The following is a 26916-nucleotide window of genomic DNA, read 5'->3' on the forward strand; positions in this document are numbered from 1 at the left end:
TCTGGTGATACCGCTCTGTGTGGGGTTGACACAGTAGGTTGGGCCAGGGGGAAAATCTTTCTTGGTGCCTTGGAAAGGCAGGCTAGTAGGTCAGGATACCAAATGGCCTGCAGCTTGGGTGCCACCAGAATCATTCTGAGATTCGGAGTGATCATCGCCTGGTTGATCACTCTGAGAATCAGACAGAATGGAGGAATGGCACAGACGTCGAGGTTGTCCCACAGGTGCTGGAAAGCGTCCTCCACAGCGGCCCATGGGTCCGGCATGAAAGAACAGAAGACCTGGAGTTTTCTGTTGCGCCGGGTGGCAAACAGATTGATGACTGAACGTGTCCACAGGTTGAACAGCCTTTCTGTGACTTCCAAGTGAAGGGACCATTCTGTTCCTATCACCTGATTCTGGCGGCTGAGCTTATCTGCCACGACATTTCCCTTGCCTGGAATGTACCTGAGCTTGTCTGCCATGACATTCCTCTTGCCTGGAATTTACCTGAGCTTGTCTGCCACGACATTCCTCTTGCCTGGAATGTACCTGAGCTTGTCTGCCACGACATTCCTCTTGCCTGGAATGTACCTGGCCGACATCTCTACCAAGTGAGCCAGGGCCCACTCATGCACCTGCATCGTCAACTGGTGGAGCGGGAGGGATACTAGACCCCTCTACTTGTTGACATATGCCACTACCGTGGTATTGTTGCTCATCAGTACTGCGGAGTGTCCCATCACTCGATCCTGGAACTCTTGAAGAGCCAGAAAGGCTGCCTTGATTTCCAGGATGTTAATGTGAAGGTGCTTGTCGTCTCAGTGCCACACTCCCGAAGTCAGCAACTCCTCCAAGCGTGCGGCCCATCCCTCGGTCGATATGTCTGAGAACAGAAGCATGTCCGGAGGGGAGTAGGCAGGGATACTCCTATCAAGAAGTTCCTGTTGTCCATCCACCAGCAAAAGTCGTCTCTCACCTCCTCGGAAAGAGGGATGAGAAAGGACTGGGGGTCTCGGGACTGGGACCAATACTCCTTTAGTCTCCATTGTAGAGACCACAGGTGAATATGTCCATGAGGTACCATCTTCTCCAGCGACGACAGGTGACCAATGATGACTTGCCACTGCCGGGCTGGCTGTTCCTCTCGAGACAGGAACAGCTGTGCTGCCTGCCTGAACCCACTGATATGAGAGTCCGATGGAAAGACTTTCGCTGCTACCGTGTCTATCAGGATGCCCAGGTACTTTATCCTCTGCTTGGGGGTGAGATCCGACTTCTTGAAGTTCACCATCATCCCAAGATCGCAGCAAAGCTTGAGGAGCTGATCCCTGTGCTGCAGCAATTGCGAGTGGGAGCTCGCCAGGACCAGCCAGTCATTGAGATACCTCAGTAAACATATCACATGCGAATGGTCCCAAGCTGACACGAGAGAGAAGACTCTCGTGAGCACCTGGGGAGCAGTCAAGAGCCCAAGGCAGAGTGCCCTGAATTGGAAGACTGTCTCCCGAAGGATAAATAAAAAAATTGAGTATATCTTAGTTTAACCAGACCACTGAGCTGATTAACAGCTCTCCTAGGGCTGGCCCAAAGGATTAGATTTATTTTACGTGGCCAAGAACCAACTGATTACCTAGCAACGGGACCTACAGCTTATTGTGGAATCCGAACCACATTATGACGAGAAATGAATTTCTATCACGAGAAATGAATTTCTATCACCAGAAATAAATTCCTCTAATTCTTCATTAGTCGGTCGGAGAGTTGAACGCTGGGCCAACAGCATGCTATCCGAGAGCTCTACCCACCCCTCCAATGAAGAACTACCCCAAGGATAAGACAGAGGTACTTGCGAGAAGATGGATGAATGAGTATTTGGAAATATGCATCCTTCAAGTCCACCGTAAGCATGAAGTCATTCTCCCTGATGGGAGCAAGCACGGAATGCGTCGTTTCCATTGTGAACCGAATCGGTTCAAGGGAGAGAGGCCTATGATTCGTCTCCATCCCCCTGTGGCTTTCTCTATGAGGAAGACACGGCTGTAAAGGCCTGGGGACCGATCCAACCGACTTCCACAGCACCCTTGCTCAGCATGGCTTGCACTTCTTGCTGTAGTGAGGAGTCCTTTGGTGTTCCTTGGACTTAGGTGCAGAACTGGACCAGAGTGTAGGTGAGGGGTGACTGAGACTTGAAGGGTAGTAGATATCCCTCCCGAAGGACATCCACTATCCAAGTCTTGGCTCCGTATCGCTGCCATGTTGTCCAATAGCTCGACAGGCACCCGCCCCACCTTCAGCAGCAGTTGGGGGAGAATGCTGCCCCTACCGTTTCCCCTTCTTCTTCTTCTTCTTCCCCTTGCCCCCTTTACTGGATTGGAAAGCAGGCTGAAAGGGGCGGGTAGACCCACTCTTTCCAGAGGAAGAAGAAGGCTGGTTGTTTCCATGGGATCCCTTCAAAGACTGGGACTTCCTAAGGGCCGAGGAAGAGCTAGCCTGACCCAAGGGCCTGGCCGCAGTGGAATGCGAAGACCCAGAGGTCTTGGCCACTGCCTGGTGAACAAGGTGGTTGCTGTCATCGGCTCGACGCTTGTCCACCACAGCCTCCACCAACTCTCTAAGGAAGAGAGAGGTAGACCCCAGCAACAGTCCGTTCCGCAGGGTCATTGCCGACTTGGGCTCCACGGACCTGGAGAAACAAGAAAGAATGGCGTCTCTCCACTTCAGGACCAGGTTAGCCCACATGTTTGCCGTCTGGTGGGCGAGGTAGGAGATGGCTCTACCTCCAGACTGGCATAGTCTCCCAAAAGCGGGGTCTTCCCCAGGTACAATAGTGCCTGAGGAAGCGGCCACTTTGGATACTGTGGATGACCACAGATCCAACTGGGAGACTTCCTGGAAAGCTGCCATGGCGGTGGCTTCCAGGGTTGCTGCCTCTTGCTGAGAGAGGGAGATAATCTCTGCAGTAAGTTGCTGCAACGAGAGACCCGGACCCAGACAAGCCAGGTCTGGGTCAACTGCTTAGGCGGTAATGACCTCTCTGAGGGCGTATAGAAACGCTTCTGATGAGGCAGAGGAGGGGGAAGCAGCTTGTCCGAGTGGTTTGATCGTAGTGAATTGTCCTGCCCAGACACAAGACCATTCACTTGATCGAGGACCCCCTCGGCAAGTGTGGACTACAGCAGCCCCAACGAAGCCTTGGGTTCCTTCTTTGGTCCCCAAAAGGATTTGAGGTGTGAAGGACGATCCACAGAAGAAGCCGTGGTCCCTTCCCCGAGGTTGCTGTGCTGACGTAACAGCGCAATTACCTCTGCAAAAGTCCTCTGTATCTCGGGGGTGTCCTATTCCTGGGGAAAAGGACCCTCGAGTCCTTCCAGGGTGCGGTCCTCCCGATCTACTCCCCCTGCAGGAGGGAGAACCTCGGCAGACCCCTGTGATCCTTCCTGCACCAAGCGGGCGTACGACCTGGACAAGCCAGGCACGTACACCCCTAAGGTAGAACTCCAGGGAGAAAACCCACCGGAGCCCTTCCTGTCCAACTCATGCCCCTTGGGAGGAGCCCAGGAGGTACAAGGGACAAGCGAGCAGGATTGGGTGCTCCCACTGGTCTTGCTGGCAAAACCAACAGGAGCAGTGGGCCGGGAACAGTCACCAACCCGTGGTGGTGATGGCAAACCGGGTCGAGGAGAACGCTTTCACCTGGGCGAAGCGTTCTCCTCAAGAAAGCAGAGTGGCTCATGCGAGTCAAGCCGCACACTTGGCTCCCCGAGCCAGGCTGGCCACGCGAACATGGCAGGGGACTGGGAGGAGTTGAGCGCGCGGCTGGCTGGCGAGAACTTGCACTGTCCTCTGGATGTGCCCCAGTCTTCTTTGAGGCCGAAACCTCGTGTGAAGACTGAGCAGAGGACCTCTTCTCTACCTTACCAGGTGTCTGGACCCGAGGGACCAGCGCACCTTCCCGGGAACCTGGCTTAGCGCTCGAACAGGTACCAGCAGGAAGAGTCAGGTTACCTGCATGCCCGGACACTTTCTCCCGTCTCATGCATGAGTCCGTACGGAGAGAGGTGCTTGGTCCTTAGAGACCCGAGTACTCGGAGTGGCTCGCAAACAAGAGTCCGACGTGGTCCTGCTGGCCTTAGAAGCAGGCTTCTTCGGCACAGCGGGGGGGCACAGCGGGGGGAGTGCAAACTGCGGTCTGCAAGCCCTCAGCTCCTGATACGACTGACCTGGGGGTCAACACATCGGTTCCCTGGTCCGTGGACCGGGAAGAGCCAACGAGAGATCCCACTGCCTTCCCTGTGGAAGGAGGCTGCCCCTTAGAAGTCTCGGTGCGAGACTTCTTTGGCTGGTAGCAGACGACGACGAAGTTGAAGACGACGACGACACCTTCCTCGATCTCTTTTTCGACTTCTTCTTCGTCATCCTCCTCAGGATGGCAGTCAGGTCCCCCATCCATGAAGGAGCAGCAGGAGGCACAGGCGCAGGCGGCGGTGGGGGGGGGGGGAACAGGCGTAACTCAGGTAGTGGAAATGGTGCTCAGGCCAGCAGCTATAGGGGCGGGTGCAGTAGCACGGGAGCCAGGAAAGCCAGTAGATGAAACCTGGGCTGGAGGCACTGGTGGCGCATGGGAAGCCAGACCGGGCCGAAAGTCAGTATAGCCAGGAGCCGGAACTGTGGCCAGAAACAAGCATGGGTCAGCAACAAGAGCAGGCATGGACATGAATGGTACCGGAGAAGTCACCATCTGCAAGGGGCCAGGCAGGGATAACAGAGCCAAGAAACCAGGAGGCAGCGTCACAGAAAGCTTCCCAAATGATGACATGGTGACGGTCATGGTGGTGGATCAGGTGGCTTGTGAGTTGTCACTGGAGCGCCTGACAAATGGGATACCAGGCCCTCCAGTGATGGAATGCCAGGAAGACCCAGGTGCAGCCAGACAGAGACGAGATCAGTTACCTGGTTAACAACAGACGCTTCCACACCCAAGACTGAGGACAGAGTCGAGACAAACAGGGAAGCCTCCACTCGCTCCAGGGGAAAAAATTCACCCCAAGACCGAGGAGAGGCCCCAGAGAGGATGTCCTGAATGTCTGCTCCCCCACAGCCTTCCACACCCGATGAAACGAATGAGGAAGGGGAAGGGGAGTCCTCACCCGAGAGAGAGGCAGCAAGAAGGGGAAGTTTGCTGGGAGGGAGAAACGATCCCGACGGAGCAGCCACCACGGGAGTCATCGGGGGCATGTTACCCTCGGACGACACCTTGGCGGACTTCCTACGGTATCGTCTCCTCCCCTCAAACTTTGCCCACTGCTCGGCCGACCACGAACAACACTCTGAACAGGGAGAAGCACATGAACACACGTCCTCTGCAGGTAGGTTTGAGGGCATGTGGGTCCATATCAAAGCTAGATCTAAATGTGTTACATTTCTTGCCTCCCACCCCAGGACACACATGGTGGGGGAAGGAGGGCTTATGGGATTTATCCACATCCATATTCAGACAAAAAGCAAAGAAGATCCCACTGGGAAAAAAGCTCAGAGACAGTCAGGGCAGAGAGCGAGAAACACTTCTGCAGCGCACGATGGCCAAAAGCAAATTGGAATGTTTACATCCAGGCAGGCGGTACTCCCGCCTCCCATACAGTAGTTAACTGCCTAACCACCTTGTCGAAAGTTCAACAGCCGTTTCCAGCCTATGATAAAAATAATTCCTAATATAAAGGACCGACGGTTTATATATTGTGTCAGAACAAATTAATTTATTATTTACAAAATAATACACATTATGTACAAGCGAGTCAGGTTCTTTAAAATAAACAATTAAATGAACATTACTACCAATCAGTTAAACACTTAGCAGCAGCAGCAACAATCAAAACCTGTGTAATTAGCTCTTCAACAAGGCCCTAAACAATCCTTAAGTATCACTTTGATGACAAAAAAAAAACATAATTGAGCCACCTTTTGCTCCACACACAAATAATAATGTACTGTACTAAAAAACATCTCAACAATAACATATTGAATAACATCTGAGCCACATAATGCTCAATACACAAATAACAAGGTATTCTAAGACAGGTAGCGTAATATCACAATTTTTGAAAGTAAATTGTATTTTTCCTAACTATACAAACCTAAGGTCCTTTACATTAGGAATTACTTTCAGGCGTAGGCTTGAAACGGCAGTTAAACTCTTGAGCAAGGTGGTTAGGCAGTAACTACCGCCAGGTAGGCGGGGATACCCGCCTGCCTGGATGTAAACATTCCAGTTTGCCTTTTGGTCCAGGTTCAGATTGAGGGGTGGCATGAGGTGGGCATGGTATGCAATGTAAAGGACCTTAGTTTTGTATAGTTAGGAAAAATACAATTTACTTTCAAAAATTTTGATTTGTTCTGACACGATATACAAACCGTTGGTCCTTTACATTAGGAAGACTCACTGGTTGGAGGGAGGAATCTGAGTGAGTCTCCTGAACTGACTGGAGTTCTGCACAACTGGGCTACTCCTCCTGATCAAAAGAGCGAGGAGTACTGTGCCTCTGACATATTGATCGGAGTGTAGGAACTGCAAGATCAAATGTCAGATACTGGACCCTTTCGCATGAGTGAGGAAACGTAACTCCTATGAAATAGGCTGGAAGGATCTAGAGTCGGAGGCTGTAAGGGAAAGCCGACATAGGGTTCCCTTATTGCCAGTCTCTCCTTCCTCCCCTTGCTAGAGGAAGGAGCAGAATTGCTTCTATGATTCTATAAGAAAAATAGAACAGGTGCTCGATGTGTAGTCTTACCGCATCAGTGCCAGTTCCAGGAGCTATTGGTTCGAGTCCTATTCTCATCCCTAAGAAGGAGAAGTTGGAGGACAGGGAAGGAGGAGGAAGAGAGGCCAGTCACTCTCGGAATCCTTCTCACTTCCAGAACCAACACCTTAGGCGAGATGCTACTCGTCCTCTTGAAGGAGCCAGGTAAGACAACACAACTTGTTGAGCAGCCACCACAGAGCCAAGGAAAAAGGGTTCCAAGGGCCTGTGGGCAAGACCGAAGGAAGAAGACAAGAGTGTGGTCTAAGAGACCACGTCTTGCTTCCAGACTGACAGAAACTTCCGAATGCGAGGATGGACCAAGCCATCGACCGTGAGCTCGGGGTGGAAGGTACTGGTATCGTCGTGTCGTCAGCTGCGAAAGTACCTCCTTTGATCGCTTCACAAAGTCAGGAGGAAGATGTGTCCTTAGACACTTCTTCCTTGGGAGAGACAGTACTAGCGGAAACGTTGACGACATCCAGGTTAGGAATGTCGAGCCTTTCGGAAAGTACCACAGCTCCCTAATAGGACAAAGTAATGAATGATCTGGATCATCAACACAAAGTCCAAGGAGGAGGGGAACAAGAAGGACTTCAACCCAACCGTAGATGCCAATGGATTCGGAGTCCACCTACGACATCCCAGAAGGAGTCGAGGTATAATCCCCATCCCTGTTCTTCCATCTTTTACGCCAAGGCCAGGGTAAGATGAGAGATGGTCCTAAGAGGGCATATCTCTATCCGACAACTCTCGTAAGGCGCGTGCAGAGCACGGACAGGAACCCTAAGCGAGAGCCACATGCCACCCAGGAAACAGTTCCCTGGGACAGCACGACTGAAGAAGCTTCTCATCCGTAGCTAACTCATGACTGAGGAGACGAAGGCTACTTCAGATAGAAGACTAGGTCGCAAGGGCCTACGTTCTTCACAAATGAAATGGAGAGAAGCAACCCTCGGTGGAGAAGAAGAGGAAGTCCAAACTTGACGAGCGACTCTGACCCGAGAAGAAGTTCCGACACCGACACCACCAGCGAAGACGGATCCAGTCCCTGGGACAGTGTTGCAGAGGACTTCAAGGGATATCCAGCTATATCCGTTGCCACTCGGCGAGAAAGCCTGTGCTGCAAGGAAAGCTGGAAAGTCTCCCAGTCCTGAACACACAGGGATGTACTGCCTCAAGAACCACTTCTTGTGTAGCTGCTACAGGAGGTTGGGTCAAGCACAATTCTTCTCGATGCCTCGGCAATCAGGTCGGATGAAGGCGAAGTCTTCAAGTATTTGTCTGTAACTTGGGGTGAGAAATGTTTGTGAACCCCTAGCGAAACGGACAAATACGGAGGGAAAAAACGTTGATATCGAGTTTTCACCAAAAGACAGCATGCCTCACCGGAGCGGCCCCTGGTCTGGAATGACGGAGCGAGAAAAAAACTACCGACTTGTGTGCAGAGAGGCAACAGAAGGACAGTAAGGGATTTCTCAGTCGAGTAATCTCTGCATGAATCTTTGTGAAGAAAGAGTGAGCAGCATGTTCCGTCCCGATCACACAAACCTGAGGCCAAGTTTGCCTACCAATGAATCCCTACCAGGAATGCATCTGGTAAATTGAGCTGTCGAGTGTGGAATAGAATAACACTTGAGTATCTGCAAATGTCGAGATGAAACAGGAAGAAAAAAAACGAATGCCTCTTGTTTGTCGACAAATGCCACTACTGTGGTTTTGTTGTTCAACAAAACCAGTGAGTGCCGCAAAACCCATCCTGAATTCTCGGACGGCCAAAAGGCTGCACTGAGCCCAGGACGGTGATGAGAAGGTACTAATCGTCTCAGTCACACAACTTTGAGACAAGGTCTTACCAGTGTGCGCCTATTCCTCAATCTGTGAATCCATAAGTAGACACAAGATGTGAGGGGAATATGCAAGCATATTCGAAGGTTCCTTCAGTCAAGCATTGTCCTAACTCTTTCCTCATACATTGAAGAGGAAAGAAGGATGGAGGAATGGAAGCAAATTTCCATTCTCCACCAAGGGGAAGCTTCTGCAAGATGACAGGGTACCGAGCCAATTAGCTCTAGCCAGGTTGGCATTCCCCAAATCGGGAGCACGGGAGAGGAGGCAGGATGGAAGTTCGATGGAAAGAATTGCTGAGACCTAAGGGAAATAGATACTTCTCCTGAAGGAATCCATTCCCAGGTCTCGCCAATGTCGCTGCCAGTTCCAGAGACTCGATAGGTATCATTGTGTCCAGGCGTCAGCAGTTGCAATCTTCTTCTGGAGCCTAGAAATTCTTAGCTAAGGAGTTGAGGGGCTGGCTTGAACTCAAGGTCGAGTTGAGATGACTAAGACCCAAAGTACTTGGCCATTGTCCAAAGGACAAGTCGGTGCCCTGGTACGAACTTTGATTACTGAGGTATCTGGCAAATCTCTGAAAGAGAAAGGCAGAACCAAGTAAAGATTCATTCCTAAGGGTCGAGCCAACTCGGGACTTACGAAACTGGAGATCCGAATTGGGACAAAGTCCTTCTCCTTAGCACCAGAATTGCCCAAAACACTGCATTTGGCAAGACCCTCCAAGGCAAGAAGAATTCATATTCTGTCGAGGCAGGGGTGGAAGCTTGGTGTCTCGACCTGAATTAACTCCTTCGAAGAAAAGAATTCATCAGGTCGAGAATGCTCTCGGAAGCCAGGAACCACGGCGGTCCCTGACACTCTCGGTCCCTTGGGACTGCAAGGATTGCGAGTGATGAAGGTTATTCATTGTGGGAGCCGTGGTCCTGTCCCGGGGATCCTCACGCCGACGAATCGGCGCAAAGTTCTCCGAAAACACGGGGGCGATCGCAACTTGAAGAGGAAGACCCTCGCTGTTTCCGAAGCGTGAAACTCCTGTACCTCTCCCCTTCGAGGGGAGACCTTGACAGATCCCATGAAACCCTCCTCAGCTACCTGGTTATACTATGAGAGAATCGGGGGCCCACACCCAAAGCATGCCAGGCAGCTGAACTCCGAAGATAATTTCGTCGGAGCTCTCTCTGTCCGTCTCGTGCCTCTCGGAACAACCGAGAGGAGAAGGGAACATGTGAGAAGAAAGAGTATCCCTACCTGTCCTGCCAGTAAGATAAGCAGGAGAGGCGGACCGTGAGTGATAATCAACCGAAGGAGATTACTGCCACACGGGGGAAGAAGAGCACTTGTGCCGTTGCAAAGCGCTTTCCTGGGAAGAGTAAAAAGTTCACTCGAACATAGCCGAGAACCTGAATCAGAAAAAAACGAGTAGGGCCGAGCCGAGCCGATCACGCGAAAACGATTCAGCTGGTTGGTATGCGGCGGACTGGGAGGCAGGAGGGGCGAGCCAAGCCAAGCCAAGCCAGTCTGGCAAGCAGAGTCGAGCCGAGCCAAGCCAGTCTCGTAAGCGCGACCGGGGGCCAAGCCATGCCGAGCCGATCACGCGAACACAATCGTAACTGGGCAGGCCGGACTCGTGTGCTGTGAAAAATTGCTAGTTTCCCCACCTCTAAACTCCTTTGAGGCCGAGGCCCCTCGAGAAGAAGGTTTAAAGGGGAATTCTGTGTCTGCTATCTTGCATGCTCGAACCCTAAAGTTCAAGACACAAGAATGAAGCCTGGCCGAGCAACCAAAGCAGCTGGCGGGTAGTAGTGAGACACCTGGCGTCTCAGCACCCAGATACCCGGGCATCTCGGCACCCAGACACCCGGGCGTCCCGGCAACCAGACACCTGGGTGTCTCGGCACTTTCTCTCGTCCTGTGCCTCTCGTCAGGAGAGCGCTCATGATTTATAGAATTCGAGCTACCCACGAGACTTCCAAAAATCGGGAGCGGCTGCTTTGTTTCCTAATAGATCAAAAGAGCCAAGCACAGAACCAGTCTTAGACACAGACTTCCAAGACTGGCAACGAGGGCGTGGCCTTGAGAGGCCGCGCTCTCGCGGCCCCCGAAATGCAAGATCCCACAGGAGAATGTGAATCAGTTCCCGCCCAAGGGCGGGAAGAGCCAACGAGAGGAACTTGTCTCCCAGAAGAGAGTCAGTCCCTTAGAAGTCCCGCAGGACTCCCGAAGGGAATCTCTTCCCTGCTTCTTCTGATGTTCGAACCGACAGGATCGAGACACCAGGCTGGGAACCCGACCGAGCACTGGCAAGCACTCAGGCAGCGCTTGCGGTGCTGGCAGGAAGAGGAGCCGAGACACCTGGGTGCCTCGGCCCTTTCTCTCGCACTGCTCCCGAACTGGGCCGAGGAAAAATCTCTCCAGACCAGATCGGGATACTCGATATTCCATAGAATCTCGAGCACTCGGAGCACCTCACGAACGAGTGCCCGAAGCAGCCCCCGTCTTAGAGGCGGAAACTCCAAGACCGGGAACGGGATCGCAAACCGAGGTCTGTGCGCCTGCGGCTTCCAAAACACAAAACCCAGGGCTATGTGAATCGGTTTCCTAACCCGAAGGTCGGGAAGAGCCAACGAGAGACCCACTGCCTCCTCGGAAGGAGGCAGCCTAGATGTCCAAGGGCATCAAGGGCAAGAAACAGCCTTCTTCTCCTTCGGCCGACAGAGGTCTGTCCGATTCTTGGGATCCCCTTGGACCTCGGGAGAGGAAGGGGAGATGCAGCAGAAGATGAAATCGAAGATAAGATGAAGAAGACGGTGGCTACTTCCATAGGGCGGCTTCCTTCACCTCCACTCAGACATCTACAGGATGGTGGACACGAAACATCGTAACCTCCAGGGAAGTGCGGCAGGAACACAACAGACGCGGCCCAGGACACCACCACCAGGAGAAGCAGCAGGCATGATCAGGACAGCCGATGCAGGAGCTACGGCAGCGGTTCGGAAGGCAGGAGCTACTGCAATGACCAGGAACACCACTTCAACAGGGCGACTTCCTTCATCTTCATGCCGACATCTTCTACAGGATGGCAGACATCGTAACCCCTAGGGCAGCTGGCAGGAACACAACGGAAGCGGCCCCGGGCACGACCGCCAGGAGAAGCGGCAGGCATGATCAGGACAGCCGATGCAGGAGCTTTGGCAGAGGTTCGGAGGGCAGGAGCTATTGCAACGGCCAGGAACGTCATTTCCACAAGGCAAAGGAGAAGTAGTGGGGACAATCAGGACAGCCGATGCAGGAGCAACTTTAGCGGTTCGGAAGGCAGGAGCTACAGTACTGTAATGGACAGAAATGTCACATGAAAATCACCAGCAGCGACAGGAACTATCTGGGCGGCTGCAGCAGGAGACCTGGAAGAGCAGCCCAGAGATTCGTCAAGTTGACAAGAGCATAACACAGGGAACAGCAAGAGCAGATGGACCCAAGGTACGCCGGAGGCAGTGCAACAGCATACATGAAGACCAGCAATGACAGCGATCGATCCACATCGGCGGGAACAAATTGCGATCGATCCACATCGGCGGGAACAGAGTCAGAACGATCCCGACGTGGAAATATGTCATTTAACCAAGTATTGTGGTCGATTCCAAAGCAACACTGAATAAATGTCAGGACTGCTTCATGCGAGATATCCTTTGATATATCCAGCTAACTACTGCTGTGTCTGTGATGCTCACTGTCAACCTGAAAGAAAAGCAAAGATGATTAGTGGAGGGAGACTCCTCTTGCTACAAGGGGAACTGCCCTATGCAGAGGGAGGAGGTACTCTAGAAGAGGTTGCCTGATCGCTCCCCGCCACTGGTCTTCGCCTGATGAGTGAGCGAAGAGGGTAAAGAAGAGAGATCCACTAAAGGGGGAAGGAAGAACCTACGGAAGAGAAAAAAGGACGGAGGGGAGGCCACCAAGGGCGCCTTGGAAGCGGACCTTACCGATGGCGGCCGCAACCTCCCACCCGGCCCCAGTTCTCCAAACGCTAGCAGCGAGCAACACTCAGCATAAGTAGGAAGGAATTAGTAATGCCCCTTATACACGGAGGGCGGAAGCCCAAGAAGGGAATGAACTCTTATGTCCCGATGAATGTAGGGGAGTGAAGATATTACGTCCCAAACTATATCACCAAATGTACAGGGGCGCCTTCAGTATTTACGTAAAGGGTTGCTGGAAGAGAAGCATTATCACTCGGTTACGCTTCTCCAATAACGCCCTTGGCCATCAAACCCAAGACACAGCGCTGGGAACGACGGCTTATGCAAGCTTATTACAAATTGTGGGTTTGTATTAATAAATATCAAACACACGTATATTTAAATAAAAATATAGAAAGATCCCACCGGGATAATAAGAGCTTAACGACAGTCAGGCAGAGAGAACGAAAACACGTCAGCAACGCATGATGGCCGAAAGCAAACTGGAATGTTTACATCCGGGCAGGCGGGTATTCCTGCCTACCTGGCGGTAGTTACTGCCTAATCACCTTGCTCAAGAGTTTAACGGCCGTTTCCAGCCTACGCCTGAAAGTAATTCCTAATGTAAAGGACCGATGGTTTGTATATCGTGTCGGAACAAATAAATGTTACGGCATAACACAAAGTCAAACAATATTAAAAATATCAGAGCAATAAATGTTAACATACAACAAATTTTAAAACAAACAGCATACCACAAAACAGACACTCTAAATTTAGAGTTGTCAAAAAAGACATAACTGTCAACAAAAAAGCAAATGAACAGACAAAAACGGTCGTAGTATCGAGACAACCACTTGTTGCGGAAATATGGAATACATCCACGAAACAGATAACTCCGATCGTATTGTCGAAACATGGTTACGCTGTTTTTCAGGGAATAAGTCACTCCAACTGACAAAGAGGTCGTTCAGTCGCTCCAACCAGCAAAGAGGTCCTTCAGTCGCTCTAACTGGCAAAGAGGTCCTTCACCCTCCGCCAAAGCCAACAGGTAGACAAAACCTGTCAGCCATCCAAACAGCTCCCTCTGCTCTGCTACCAAGATATTACTCCTCTGCTGCCAAGAACCTGACTGACGCTGTCAACTCCCCCTCACAAAGAAAAAACACAAATAGATAAGGAGGCGACAACCCACAAGGGAACAATTGGCAAACAATTATCCCATTAAAGCAACCACTAAACCTGACATGCACCAAAACTGGGAAATATATCTTTAAAATGGCTGAAATAAATCCGAGAAAACGCCATTGGCGTCATTATTCTAAACTGTGATCCATAACTAACCACACTGGGATCCCGAAAGTGTCAATGGAGCCTCTTGTCCACACTGGGATCATTATCTTATTCACACTGGGATCTGTAAACTGTGAAAAAAAATGTCATTAGTGCCACTACAGCCAAGACAAGCACAACTTTACGGACACCTATCCAATGGCGGTCCGTTGAGACCTGCGGACAACAGGCTCGACTGAGGGGTAACTATCCAGGGCAAAACCCTTTCGGACTCACATGGACCGACAGTATGCCTCCTCTAAGGTGCAGGAGAGACTGACAGGGCCTGGGTTTATAAGATCCGAGAGGGCTGGATAGGTCCGTCGAGACCTGCAGACAACAGGCTCGACTGAGGGGTAATTATCCAGGGCAAAACCCTTTGGACTCACATGAACCGACAGTGTGCCTCCTCCCAGTTGCAGGGGAGTCTGACAGGGACTGGGTTTATGAGATCCGAGAGGGCCAGATAGGTCCATCGAGACCTGCGGACAACAGCCTCGACTGAGGGGTAACTATACAGGGCAAAACCCTTCCGACTCACAAGAACTGACAGTATGCTTCCTCCCAGGTGCAGGGGAGTCTGACAGGGATTGGGTTTATGAGATCCGAGAGGGCTGGATAGGTCTGTCAAGACCTGCGAACAACAGGCTTGACTGAGGGGTAGCTATCCGGGGCAAAATCTTTCGGACTCACATGGACTAACAGTATGCCTCCTCCCAGGTGCAGGGGAGTTTGACAGGGACCTTCTGTCTAGGAGCATCGGGGGACAAGTAGTCACCTCCTCCACTGCACTACACTTCACTATAACAAGATTAACATCTGTTACCCTTGACACAAAATTGGCAAAGGTATGGAAATGGAAGCAAGGGAGCCAGGTGTGGGAGCATGTGGTAAGATGGTTAGTAGGAGAGAATTGGCACCAGGGCACTAGCGCTGGTGCCGAGTGCATGAGAGAGGGTGTTGGGGACGAAGCTGGCACCCGAGATCGGTGCCAGCAAGGCTCGTAGCGTGAGGTGGTTCTCGGCTGTCGTGAACGTCAACTCATAGCCGCCAACAAAGCCTCCAATTCTCTCCTTACTACTTTCTACCTAGCACTTTGAGTTCTGCAAAGGTAGGTGTGACGGTTATGTCAAAAATTTATTTACTGGAGGCTTCCAGGAAGTATAGGTCCAGTAAATAAATCATAATTGCAAAAGTTACAGGCTTAATGAAATGGTAAAATACCCAAGAACTACTTTCAAGACCACTGTCAGTGGCTTGCGTGAAGCATATGGCTGATAAACAAATCATAAATTGCCAAAATTATGGCCTAATCAAAGATAATTATGCAATGTCGTGACATCTGAAAATTACTTTCAAGCAAAAACATTATCGGTGTCTCGCCAGTAGCCTATGGTCGGTAAACATTCCACGCGTTGCAAAAGCTAATGCCTATTGAAAAGGTGTAACATCCGCTGATTACTTTATAATGGAATGCCGTAACATCCATGAATACTTTTAGGGCAAAACTATTATTTACAGCTTGCTAGCATATTAAGGCTGCAAACCAACTCGTAAATTGCAGAGGTTATGGCCTAATGAAAAGCGTAACATACACCAACTATTTTATAATAGTGTCTAGACCAATTACTTTATAATGGAGTGTTGTAATGCTCGAGAATTACTTTTAAAAACAAAGATATTATCGGTGTCTTGCTAGTAGTTTATAGCTGGAAAACACTTCATAATTTGCCAAAGTTATGGCCTAATGAAAATGCATAACATACAATTTACTTTTATAATGGAACGTCGTAACATCCAAGAATTACTTTTAATGCGAAATTATTATTGGGGCCACCAGAAGCCTAACTGGTAAACAAACCATCAATGCAAATGGCCTCGTTTACCGGTGGCTCGATGATGATTGAATCAATGTAAAACAATACTGTATAAGAAAAAACTCATCCTGAAAGTTTTCAGTCTGCAGCAGGGTCCTTGAAGGCTACAATATACGCATTCCAATGGCTGATTTTTTAAAGAGTCCTCCATCGGAATCCGGTAAAATAATGAAAAAAGCTACCGCCAGACCAGGTGTTGCCACCATGGACGGCAGGAAATGAATGAGAATTGTTTGCCAGGTCATTCAAATATTCTGTTAGTGGGACGGGCTGATCACCTACACAAACTATATTGAAGTGTTACCCACGAAATTTTGAATCTAAGCTGCCATTAAAGTGGAAACAATAGCTATGTAATTAATGGGTAAGTTACTTATATACTGTAAAACATTATTTTCGCCGATGAGAAAGCCAAGCGATGGAACGAGTTGATGAGGCCGGAGAAGTCCTTCTTGGGAGGAGGCAGTGACTCCCAAAGAAGGAGCTTCGATGGTGGCGTAGGAAAGGTGTCTCCTACGGATTAACTGTGAGGGAGAAAAGGCGAAGGAAGCCTTACCTTGCTCCCTTTTCACAGAAAGCCAGTTCTCCAACTTCCTTGAGAGCTTTCTCTGATGACGAGGAGAGTACCATCTTGGGGAGCCGAGAGCTGTCATCAGGAGACACTGGGGCAGCTGGTGCAAAGAAGAAAGGAAAGCTCGCCAGTAAATATCGCAGAAGAGCTGCGTACACTGAAGGAGGGACAGGCTCTTGGTCTAACACCTCTTTGTCAGAGGAGACTGGAGGCAGGGACAAATTGGCTAAGAAGGAGCTTTCTTAAACAAGCCCATAATTTCAGCAAGCTGCTGTTTGATGGGCGCCAAGGACGGATCGTCTTGTTCTACTGCGGGCACTTGATGCCCAGTAGCTGGAGACTGCTGCTGAAGAGTTGGTGCCAGGCACTTGGCAATTGCCAGCAGGAGCTAAGAAACTGGCGGCAGGCGCTCGGGAGGAGATGGGTGCTTGGACGAAGACGATGGGTGCCTGAGAAGGATCGTTGGGCGCTTGGGAGCCAAATACTAGCACCCAACAGCAGGATGCTCAGGAGAGATATACTCCAGACTGTCCCATGCACTGCAGGAAGGTTGAGGGCTGTGACCCCGCTCCTTAAACCGCTTACTAGGCAGCAGAGAAAAGCAGCCAGCATCGTCTGTGTGCCTCTTCATGGGACGAGACTGACAGGTGGGCAGGGCTTCCCCTGCCTGCTGGTAGTTGGCTACCTTGTCAGTAAGTCTGAATGGCCGTTCTAGCTTGCGCTGAAAGCTAAATCCTATGTAAAAAACTTCAGGCTTTTATGTTAAGAAAAATACAAATTACTTTTACAATTTGCTGTACTTTCTCTAACAATCTACAGCACAGTACTAATATTGTCCAACATGCCTTGCAATATTTCATGTAATAAAAGTTATAATATGACTCACTTCCTTGGATCATCTGGAAATTTTATTCTAAGCTCCTGGTTTTTCAAAACTCGTTTTTCAAATCCAAGAATCATCTTCTTCAGCTTCACTTCATCTAAAGGACCATCAGTCTATGAAAAAAATTGATGCATCATTTCAGAGGACCTTAATTTGAAAATACTCTGTACTTACTAAGAAATAATAAATAAACTGAATACAGCACTGCACATTTCATGTGAAAATTTCATGAAGGTCGTATAAAACTGTTATACTTTCAAACTAAGCATTGGTTACAAGTATAATATAGCTATAATACTTACACCTTCACCTGCTTCTGTTTCCTCTAGTTCCATAAGTTTCTCTTCAATAATTTTCTGAGTACGGGCTGAAGTCACATGTGAGACAGAATTCAAATGAGAAGGAGGAAGGGGTCCTAACCCCCTAGCTTCAAGTCTCCCTCGTTTTCGTCCAGTCCGTTCTTTCTCCTCCTCCTCTTCTTCCAATCCTCGTTTCAATGCCATTTCAGGCTATGAAAAGTAAATATAAATCTGATAGTACAAAATCCTGGTAAAATTACTCAACTCAAGTCATGAACTAACATTTCAGGTTAAGCCTTTACAAGGAAAATTCTTTTCTCTTAATGTATCATATTCTAAAAATAATCGATATTTTTCAAAGATATACAGTGCAACCCCAGTCTTTACTTAAGAGTATCCTCTTTCAGCATCTGGTTCACTCATAGAAGCTTGGTAATAGAGTTAACTATCTGAATGTGGGTGAAAAGGGATCAGTAAACCCCATTCTTCATTCTGCTACAGGGCCAAATGTTGAGTAATTACTAGGGCTGTATATCTGTGAAAAATACAATTTAAGAATTTAAAATTTCCTACTACAATAATACATGCCATCATTTATTTGGAAACCTCAATCCTGAGGTAAGAGATTTTTCCTCACAGATCTGACTGGCATTGCTCTAAATTTGAGAAAAATGTAAGGTGGTGAATCTCTGTCATGTCATACAATCTATGCTTACAGGGAAAGGCTAAAGGGATGGTCAATTATCCATCCAAACAGACTGACTGTTAGTCATTAACATGAGCAGGGGAAAGCCGAATCCTGTAACCCCCAACATACCCTGATATCAAATGTGAGAGACTGATAGGGACCTGGTCTAGTTATGTTCAACACATCATATCATGCTCTACAAACGGTTCAAGGGAATCATGCCTTTCCTGTTTGGGTTACAGGAAATCAAGGTTAGCAAGTAGGCACATCATCATCCAAGGATGAATAATAGTGCTTTAAAAACCCTCCCCCTCTAAAAGAAAGGACAGAAAGTATATAGTCAGACTTGAGTCCTCAGACCAGTGCCTGGCCAGACCAACACAAACATGGACTGAATTCTTACAACTATGAGGGACACAAGGTGGGAACTGACCCAATATGCATTGTGTCTCTATACTAAAGCTAAGCCCACCTATAAACCTTAAGCAAAAAGTAAACATGTCCAGGAGCAAGGAAAGCCTCACAAAAGTCTGAGCAGCCACTCAAGGGTCAAGGACAAAAGTCTAGGGTCTTGGTGCACAAAGAGGAAGGACACCTGTCAGTCACATTCCAAACCTCAAAACCTAATACCAAAGATCCACCAAAATAGGAGTTAGGTGCAACTCCAGGCCTCAAGTTCTACAAGCAGATGGAAGAGTGGTGTCATGGGTGGATGAAATAATGCTGAAATATATTGAAAAAGAAATATCACAATTTTTAAAGTAAATATGGTATTTTCATTATAAAATAAGTTTTTAAATATACTTACCTGGTAGTTACATATATATAGCTTTATCCGATTCGATTAAAGTCAAATGCAAAACGGCAGAAATTCAAAATTCGCGGCAATCGCCAATAGATGGTCAGGTGGCCATACCTGAGCGCCCTCTACCAGGTACTTAGAACCATTCCCAATTGTCCTCAGAAATTCCATGTCCCTGTTCTCAGAGGGGAGGAGGGAGGGACCTTTTATATATGTAACTACCAGGTAAGTATATTTAAAAACTTATTTTATAATGAAAATACCATTTTTAAATATCTAACTTCCTGGTAGTTACATATATATAGCTGATTGACACCATTGGTGGTGGGTTAGAGAACCAAAACACCGTTGGGAATTCGTATAATTACTAAACACTAAATATTAGCTGTAAACATACTTTGGTTCTTACCTGATAAGGAAGCTGGCTTCATAATTATCCTGCCTCATTCGCCTGCATTCCTTGAGAGACCCAGCGACCCATCCAGGGGGCTGTAGAAAGTCTCTATGGGGCTGTCACACGGTCCTCAACCTTAACATGACTAGACCACCACCCTTGCTATCCTGGCATAGCCATGGACAAAGAGCTGACCACCTGACCCACTAAAATCACTAAATAACACACTCCATAAAACCTAACTTAGACTTGCAACCCCAGACTGTGGAAGGTTGCAACAACCTTCACAGACAACCTGTGAGTTCAAATCAAGAAAAAAGGCAAGGGTATAATACAAAAAAAAAAGGTTATAGGGTAGAGGCAGTAGTACCCTCTCCAACTACGGCGCCGGAGGCAACGTACGGACCCAGGGAACAGCAATCCTCATATTGGGTCTGTACTTCTTTCAGGTAACAATCTGCGAAGATAGATTTGCTTGGCCAAAAAGTCGCTTCCAAAATCGATTTCATAGACCTGTTGTGTCTATAAGCCATCGAAGTCGCCACAGCTCTTACTTCGTGCGCTTTGACTTTGAGGATTGGGAAGCTTTTCTCGTCACATTCTTGGTGAGCTTCCCTTATTAAGTCCTTGATAAAGAACGCCAGTGCATTCTTTGATAAGGGTAACGAAGGTTTCTTCACTGAGCACCAGAGGTGATCTGTCTGACCTCTCATGTTTCTGGTCCTCTGTAGATAAAATTTTAGGGCCCTAACTGGACAAAGGCCTCTCTCTTTTCCTGTCCTACTAAATGAGACAGCCCTGGTATGGAAAAGATCTGGGCCATGGTTGAGAAGGGTTCTCGTTTTTAGCGAGAAAACCAAGTTGAAGTGAGCAGACTGCATTTTCCCCATTGAAGCCTACTTTCTTGCTAAAGGCTTGTAGTTCTCCTACCCTCTTGGCTGTAGCCAAAGCGACCAGGAAAAGGGTCTTCTTAGTGAGATCCTTCCATGAAGCCTTGTCGAGAGGTTCAAACCTATTCGAGGTTAAAAATTTTAGGACTACGTCCAAATTCCAAGAGGGGGTTGGGTTGTCCTTCCTCTTAACTGTCTCAAAAGACCTTATGAGATCCGTGAGGTCCTTGTCTCCCGACACGTCAATATTTCTGTGACGGAAGACGGAAGCAAGCATGCTGCGGTATCCCTTGATGGTAGATACTGCTAGGTTTCCTTGGGTTTTCAAATGCAGAAGAAAATCTGCCAGTTGAGTTAGAGAGGTACTGGAAGAGGAAATGTTATTTTTTTCTGCACCATTCCCTGAATTCCCACTTTGATTGGTACACCTTGAGTGTGGACGTTCTCCTCGCTCTCGCGATGGCTCTTGCAGCTTCCTTGAAAAGCCCTTCGCTCTTGCCAGTTTTTCGATAGTCGAAAGGCAGTTAGGTTGAGAGCGAGGAGATTTTGATGGTATCTCTCTATATGTGGCTGTCTGAGTAGATCGTTCCGACAAGGTAACGATCTGGGGTGTCTACTAGCCACTCCATCACCTCCATGATCCATGGTCTCATGGGCCAAAATGGAGCTATCAGGGTCATGCGGGCGTCGTTCGACTCTCTGAACTTCTTCATGACTCTGTCTAGGATCTTGAATGGAGGAAAAGCGTACATGTCTAGTCCCTCCCAATTCATGAGGAAGGCGTCCACTGCCACTGCTTCCTGGTCTGGGACTGGAGAGCAGTAGACTGGTAACCTCTTCGTTCTCTGTGTCGCAAAGAGGTCTATTGACGGTTCTCCCCACAGATTCCAAAGCCTGTTGCACACATCGTGATGTAAGGTCCATTCTGTCGTGAGAACCTGTCTTCCTCTGCTGAGAAGATCCGCTCTGACGTTCTTCTCTCCCTCTATGAAGCGGGTGATCAGAGTTAAGTTGTTCGTTTCTGCCCACAGCAGGAGATCTTTTGCTGCCTCGTAAAGGAAACCGAGCGAGTGCCACCCTGTTTCCTGATGTAGGCCAACGCTGTGGTGTTGTCTGCGTTGACCTGTACAATCTTGTTCTGGACCTTCTCCTGAAAGTGGACTAGTGCAAGATGAATGGCCACCAGTTCCTTGACATTTATATGCCATTTCTTCTGATGGTTTTCCCATAGACCTGAGATCTCGCCCTTCCCCAGCGTTGCACCCCATCCCATGTCCGATGCGTCTGAATACAACACTAGGTCGGGGTTCTTTTGTTGAAGTTCGAGGCCTAATTGAAGTTTTTTGGGGTCGTTCCACCAACTCAAATGATTTTTGATTCCCAGAGGATCGGAATCCACGTCTCCAGATCTTGGCCTCTTTTCCAATAGCTTGACAGATGGAACTGAAGTGGGCGTAGATGTAGTCTTCCCAGGAGACGAATTGTTCGATCGAGGAGAGGGTCCCCAGCAGACTCATCCACTCCCTCGCCGAACAGGTCCATCATCTCCTAGAAAGAGCTTCACCTTTTTCTAAGCAATCTAGAATGCGTTTGGGGCTGGAAAAGCCCGAAAAACCACTGACTGAATCCTCATCCTCAGGTAGATGATGTCCTGTGAAGGCGTTAGCTGTGATTTGGCTAGATTTACTACCAGACCTAACTGTTGCGTCAAATTCATTGTAACTTGTAGATCCTCCAGACACTTTGCTTGCGATCTGGCTCTGATTAGCCAGTCGTCCAGGTACATCGAAATCCGTATCCCTTTTAGATGTAACCAGTGAGCTACGTTCGATGCCACTTGAGAGAAAACGTAAGGAGCCGTGCTTAGTCCAAAACAAAGTGCTCTGAACTGATAGGTTGTCCCGAGATGCACAAACCTCAGATATTTTCTGTAGTTCGGGTGAATTGGTGCGTGAAAATACGCGTCCTGTAGGTCTATTGAAACCATCCAGTCTTCCTGTCTGGTGCCTGCTAGGACTGACGCAGATGTCTCCATGGCAAACTTGACTTTGCTTACGTGCTTGTTCAGTGGACTTACGTCCAGAACTGGTCTCCAACCCCGAGTTCTTGGGTACCAGAAAAAGTCTGTTGTAAAACCCTCTGACGAGAGGTCCTTTACCTCTTCTATTGCTGCTTTTGATAGCATCTGGGTCACCTGTTCTTGAAGAGCTGCTGCTTTGCTCCCCGAGTAAGTAGCTGTCAACTCTAACGGTTCTTGTGAAAGAGGGGGCTTCCTTAGGAAGGAATCTTGTATCCTTCCTTCAAAACTTCGACTGTCCATACGTCCGCTCCCCTTTGGCTCCACTCTTGCCAAAAGTGGGATAACCTGGCTCCCACTTGTGTCTGGAGGTTGTTGTGATCATTTCTTGGATTTGGGTTGCTGCTTGGGGTTCTTACGAAGTTGTCCTCCAGCAGCCATTCTCTGACTTCCTCTGGAAAGGGCTCTCCCACGAAAGGGGGCTGGCGTGAGGAGGAGCTTCCTTGTCCTTCCTGGCTAAAAAGTTTGCCGGAAGAACTTTCCTAGCAGTCCTTGTGATCAGATCTTGCGTTGATTGTTGCGCAAGGGCTGCTGATAAATCCTTAACCAGCTCTGAAGGGAAGAGCTGTTTAGATAAGGAGCATACAAGAGTTCAGATTTCTGAGCTAAAGTCACTCCAGAAGACAGGAACGAACACAGCATAGCTCGTTTCTTGATAACACCTGCTGTGAAAAGGACAGAAAGTTCGACCGACCCGTCCCTCACAGCTTTATCGAGACAGGCAATAAGGTGCATTTGCGTGTCATTCTTCTCATCTGAAACCTCTGCAAGAGCTGCAAGAGTCCAGTCCATCAAGCTGAAGACTTCAATAGTTCTGAAGACGCCTTTCAGCAAATGATCCAACTCGAAGTGGACCACAGAACCTTGGCTTTTGTCATGGCTGTTCTCCGTGAAGAGTCAACGAGTCTGGAGAAGTCCCCTTGGGAGGAGGCAGGAACTCCCAAACCGAGAGCTTCCCCAGTCTCGTACCACAAGCTGGATCTAGAAGCCAATCTTGTCGGGGGAAAGGAAAAAGTTGTCTTTCCTTGTTCCTTCTTCTTCAAAATCCAATCATTCAGTGTCGAAAAGGCTCTCTTCACTGATTTGGCCAACACTGTCTTCTTGAATGAGGAAGACTTCTGGGGTCTACCCATCAAATATTGCGAGGGGAGGACTCGAGGTGCGGCCTGTTGAAAATCGTTAGGAAATAAGTCCGCCAAAAGAGTAAGAAGTCTTTTCAGATCAGCAGCATGAAGAGTTTCTTGAGTTTCCTCTTCCGAGATCTCTTCCAAAGGATCCGCTAATTCCGATGTCGAACGAGTGGGGAAGCGTGTGTATCATGCTGCTTGCGTGCGTCACGCGATCGTCCAACTTGCTGCGAGGAGCTTCACGATCCTTGTGTCCCTCCCGTCACTCGTGCGGCTTGTTGCGGGAAGCGTCTATGAGCGCTGCAACTTGCCGCGAAGTTTGCGTCTTGCTGGCTGTTAGCGTCTTGTTGTTCTGATTCTTGCCTTACCCTCTTCTTGGGTCTGTTGACGTCCTTAGATTCCTTCTTGTGTGTTTCTTCTCTTAGTCCTTGCGACTTGTAAGAGTCAAAAAGAGACGCAAGGACTGCTGGACTTCCGACAAGAACTTTACCTGAGGTGCCACTTGCTGCTGGGAAACAACTGGAGATGGCACTGCACGAGCTTCCACAACTTCGGAGACTCTAGCTGGGATCTTTTGATGAAGAGGTGGTGACGCAGCTTGCGACACATCCCATTCTGGGGGCGGGGGAGAAGCATGAACTGAAGTAATGTATACGTCTTCTTCCTCCGACAAGATATGCGTCGTACGCCTCTGTTTAGGCGCAGAAACGCCGTCTTCTTCCGACAGGAATCTCTCTGGAGAGCTCCATTTGCTGCAAGAGGGTTGTTGGAGCGGGAAGGGGACCTGCGTCTCTTGATAGGTCTAGATTCTTGTGATTGACGCCAACCACGTCTGGGTCTTGCGTCATCCGAGGAAGACGAACACGTCCTCATCTCGCCTTTCCTGCGGCGAGGGGGAGCGCCCTGGGATGCGTCAACAGGATCGCTCGAGGGGACGTCCGCTCGTTGTTCAACGTCTCTCACCTCCCTTAGCCTGTCGACGTTCCTTCTCCCAGGGGTTGGGGAGCATGGAAGAGGTCTAGGGCTAGGAGCGTGACAGACACGAACGGACGCACCCTCCACTGCACTAACACTGTCACCGAACTTTTGTTGCAAACTATGCACTGCCCCCCACATCACTTCCCTATCCGAAGAAAGGGATTGCACAGAAACTCCTATGGCCGAAATAGCAGCCATTATATCCTTTAAAGACGGATTACTTACTCCCGACTCCGCAGGAGGATCGGGTACTATAACCTTAGGGTTAGGATCAGGAATATTAGTATCAGACAAGTTAGAAAGGACTTGACTATCAGAAGACCTAGCTGAAAGGACACTGGAAGATCTAGCTCTCCTAATTCTGTCCTTTTCCAATCGCCTCACATAGCGATCATACTCTCTCCACTCTTTCTCGGACAAACTTTCACACTCCTTGCATCTATCATCAAATGCACACACATGATCTCTGCATTTCTTACAAACTGTGTGGGGATCAAGAGCAGCCTTGGGAAGCCGGTTCTTGCATCCCCTAACACACATTCTAACAACAGGGTCAGCCATCTTGAAAAGCAAGTACAAAGAACAATTGTTACAGTCAGAAACCGACCAAATAGGCTAACAATGAGAAAAAGAAAAATCCAGGGAAAATCCAAAATCAGCGAAAGCCATCAACGAAAACCAAACAAGTAATGGGTACTTCACCAATTGTAGTAAAGCAAACCAAAGTAGAGCGAATTTCCAACGTGTTGATAGAACGACATGCAGGGAATTTCTGAGGACAATTGGGAATGGTTCTAGGTACCTGGTAGAGGGCGCTCAGGTATGGCCACCTGACCATCTATCGGCGATTGCCGCGAATTTTGAATTTCTGCCGTGCGTAAAATTTTAATCGGCGGGATAAAGCTATATATATGTAACTACCAGGAAGTTAGATATTTAAATGTATTTTCCTATTTATACAAACCCGAGGTTTTTACATTCTTGGATTACTTTTGGAAACAGCCAGTGAACTTCAAACAAGGTGGTTAGGCAGTTAACTACTGTCTGGGTGGCCAGAGTACCGCCTGCCCGGATGTAAACATTCCAATTTGCCTTTCGGGCCTGGTATCAGATTGAGGGGCATAAATGATTAAAAGGTTTGTATAGTTACTACAATTTTCTTTAAAAATTGTGATTTTCCGACACAATATACAAACCCTCGGTCCTTTACATTAGGAGACTCACTGGTTGGAGGGAGGAATCTGAGTGAACTGACTGGAGTTCACCACCTTGTCTTCCCTTCCTGGTTGTGAGAGTGAGGAAGGGAAAACTGCCTTTGACAAAATGATCGGGCTGTAAGAAACACGGGATCAGTTGAGTCCCTTTGCATGAAAGAGGAAATGTCAGTTCATGCAAAGTAGGTTAGAAGAACGTCGGATGACATAAAGGCAAATACAAGCACTGGGTTTGTCTTATTGTCATGGTCTCCTTCCCCCACTTCAAGAGGAAGGAGTGGGGTTGCTTCTATCAACCTGAACAGAAAATAGAACGGGAGCTCCCGTTGGGTGCTTACCTGCATCAACCGCCAGATCCAGCATGTAATGGCACGTCCGCTCCCTGCCCGTAGGAAGAGAGCCAGGATGGGGAGAAAAAGAGAGGCCAGTCACTCCACAATCATTCTCCCATTCACAACCATACATCAGATGCAACCTGTCCTGTTAGAGGAGCTGGGTAAGCTACACAACTTATTGAGCAGCCACCACAGGACCCAAGGAAAAAAGTGACTTATGCAACATAAGGTAGAAGGAGGTGAAAGTAGTCTGTTGGGACCACACACCTGCCTTCAGCACCTGGAGAAACCGACATGTTCTTCCGGAATGCACGGACCAATGCTTTTGTGATAAATCGAAATGGTGTCGTCTTCTCCTGCAGACGGTCTCCTTATCGATGCCAGAAAGAGTAAATTTCTTGGACACTTCTTTCTTAGCCAGTACTAACTAAGAGTTGCGACACTCAGGCCGAGACGTCAAGTCCTCTTCAGATAGCGCCGCAGCACTCTAACAGGACACAGTAGCATCTTGTCTAGTTCATTACCTACAAAGTCCTCTAGGGAGAGGATCGTGATGGATTCGTCAGGGACCGAAGGATTCTGATTTATAGCTGGAATCCGGGGAAAAATCAAAAACTGATCCCCATCCCCTCAGTGTTTCACAAAGGATAGTGCATGAAGTTGCCAACTCTTCTTCGCTGATGCCAGGGCCAGCAGGAAGACGGTCTTGAGGGTCAGATCCATTTTCGTAAAATATAAACGGTCACGAGTCAGGCTCCTTAAACAGAGTCTAATCCCACACAGGGGCCTGAGGTCCCTGGGTGGGCAAGACCTTTGAAGCTTCTCATTAGTAGAGATATCTCGAAAGAAAGAGATGTCAACTCCTT

At 48.7% G+C, this 26916-nt stretch overlaps 1 protein-coding gene across 3 annotated transcripts in view; it reads right to left on the reverse strand.

Moving 5' to 3' along the window:
* Positions 1-26916, reverse strand: part of LOC136851235 (beta-catenin-like protein 1) — a 211406-nt gene that overhangs the window by 99424 nt on the left and 85066 nt on the right. For 2 of the 3 annotated variants that reach the window (XM_067125188.1, XM_067125189.1), the window contains exons 2-3: positions 17549-17755; positions 17250-17359 (exon numbers count right to left, since the gene is read on the reverse strand). The exons of the other annotated variant lie outside the window; for it this stretch is intronic. In XM_067125188.1, the coding sequence (XP_066981289.1) occupies positions 17250-17359; positions 17549-17755 (317 nt within the window). The remainder of the gene's footprint in view (positions 1-17249; positions 17360-17548; positions 17756-26916) is intronic. 3 annotated transcript variants of the gene reach the window in all.

This window comes from Macrobrachium rosenbergii, chromosome 23 (genome assembly GCF_040412425.1).
Source record: "Macrobrachium rosenbergii isolate ZJJX-2024 chromosome 23, ASM4041242v1, whole genome shotgun sequence".
Classification (NCBI taxonomy): Eukaryota; Metazoa; Arthropoda; class Malacostraca; order Decapoda; family Palaemonidae; genus Macrobrachium; species Macrobrachium rosenbergii.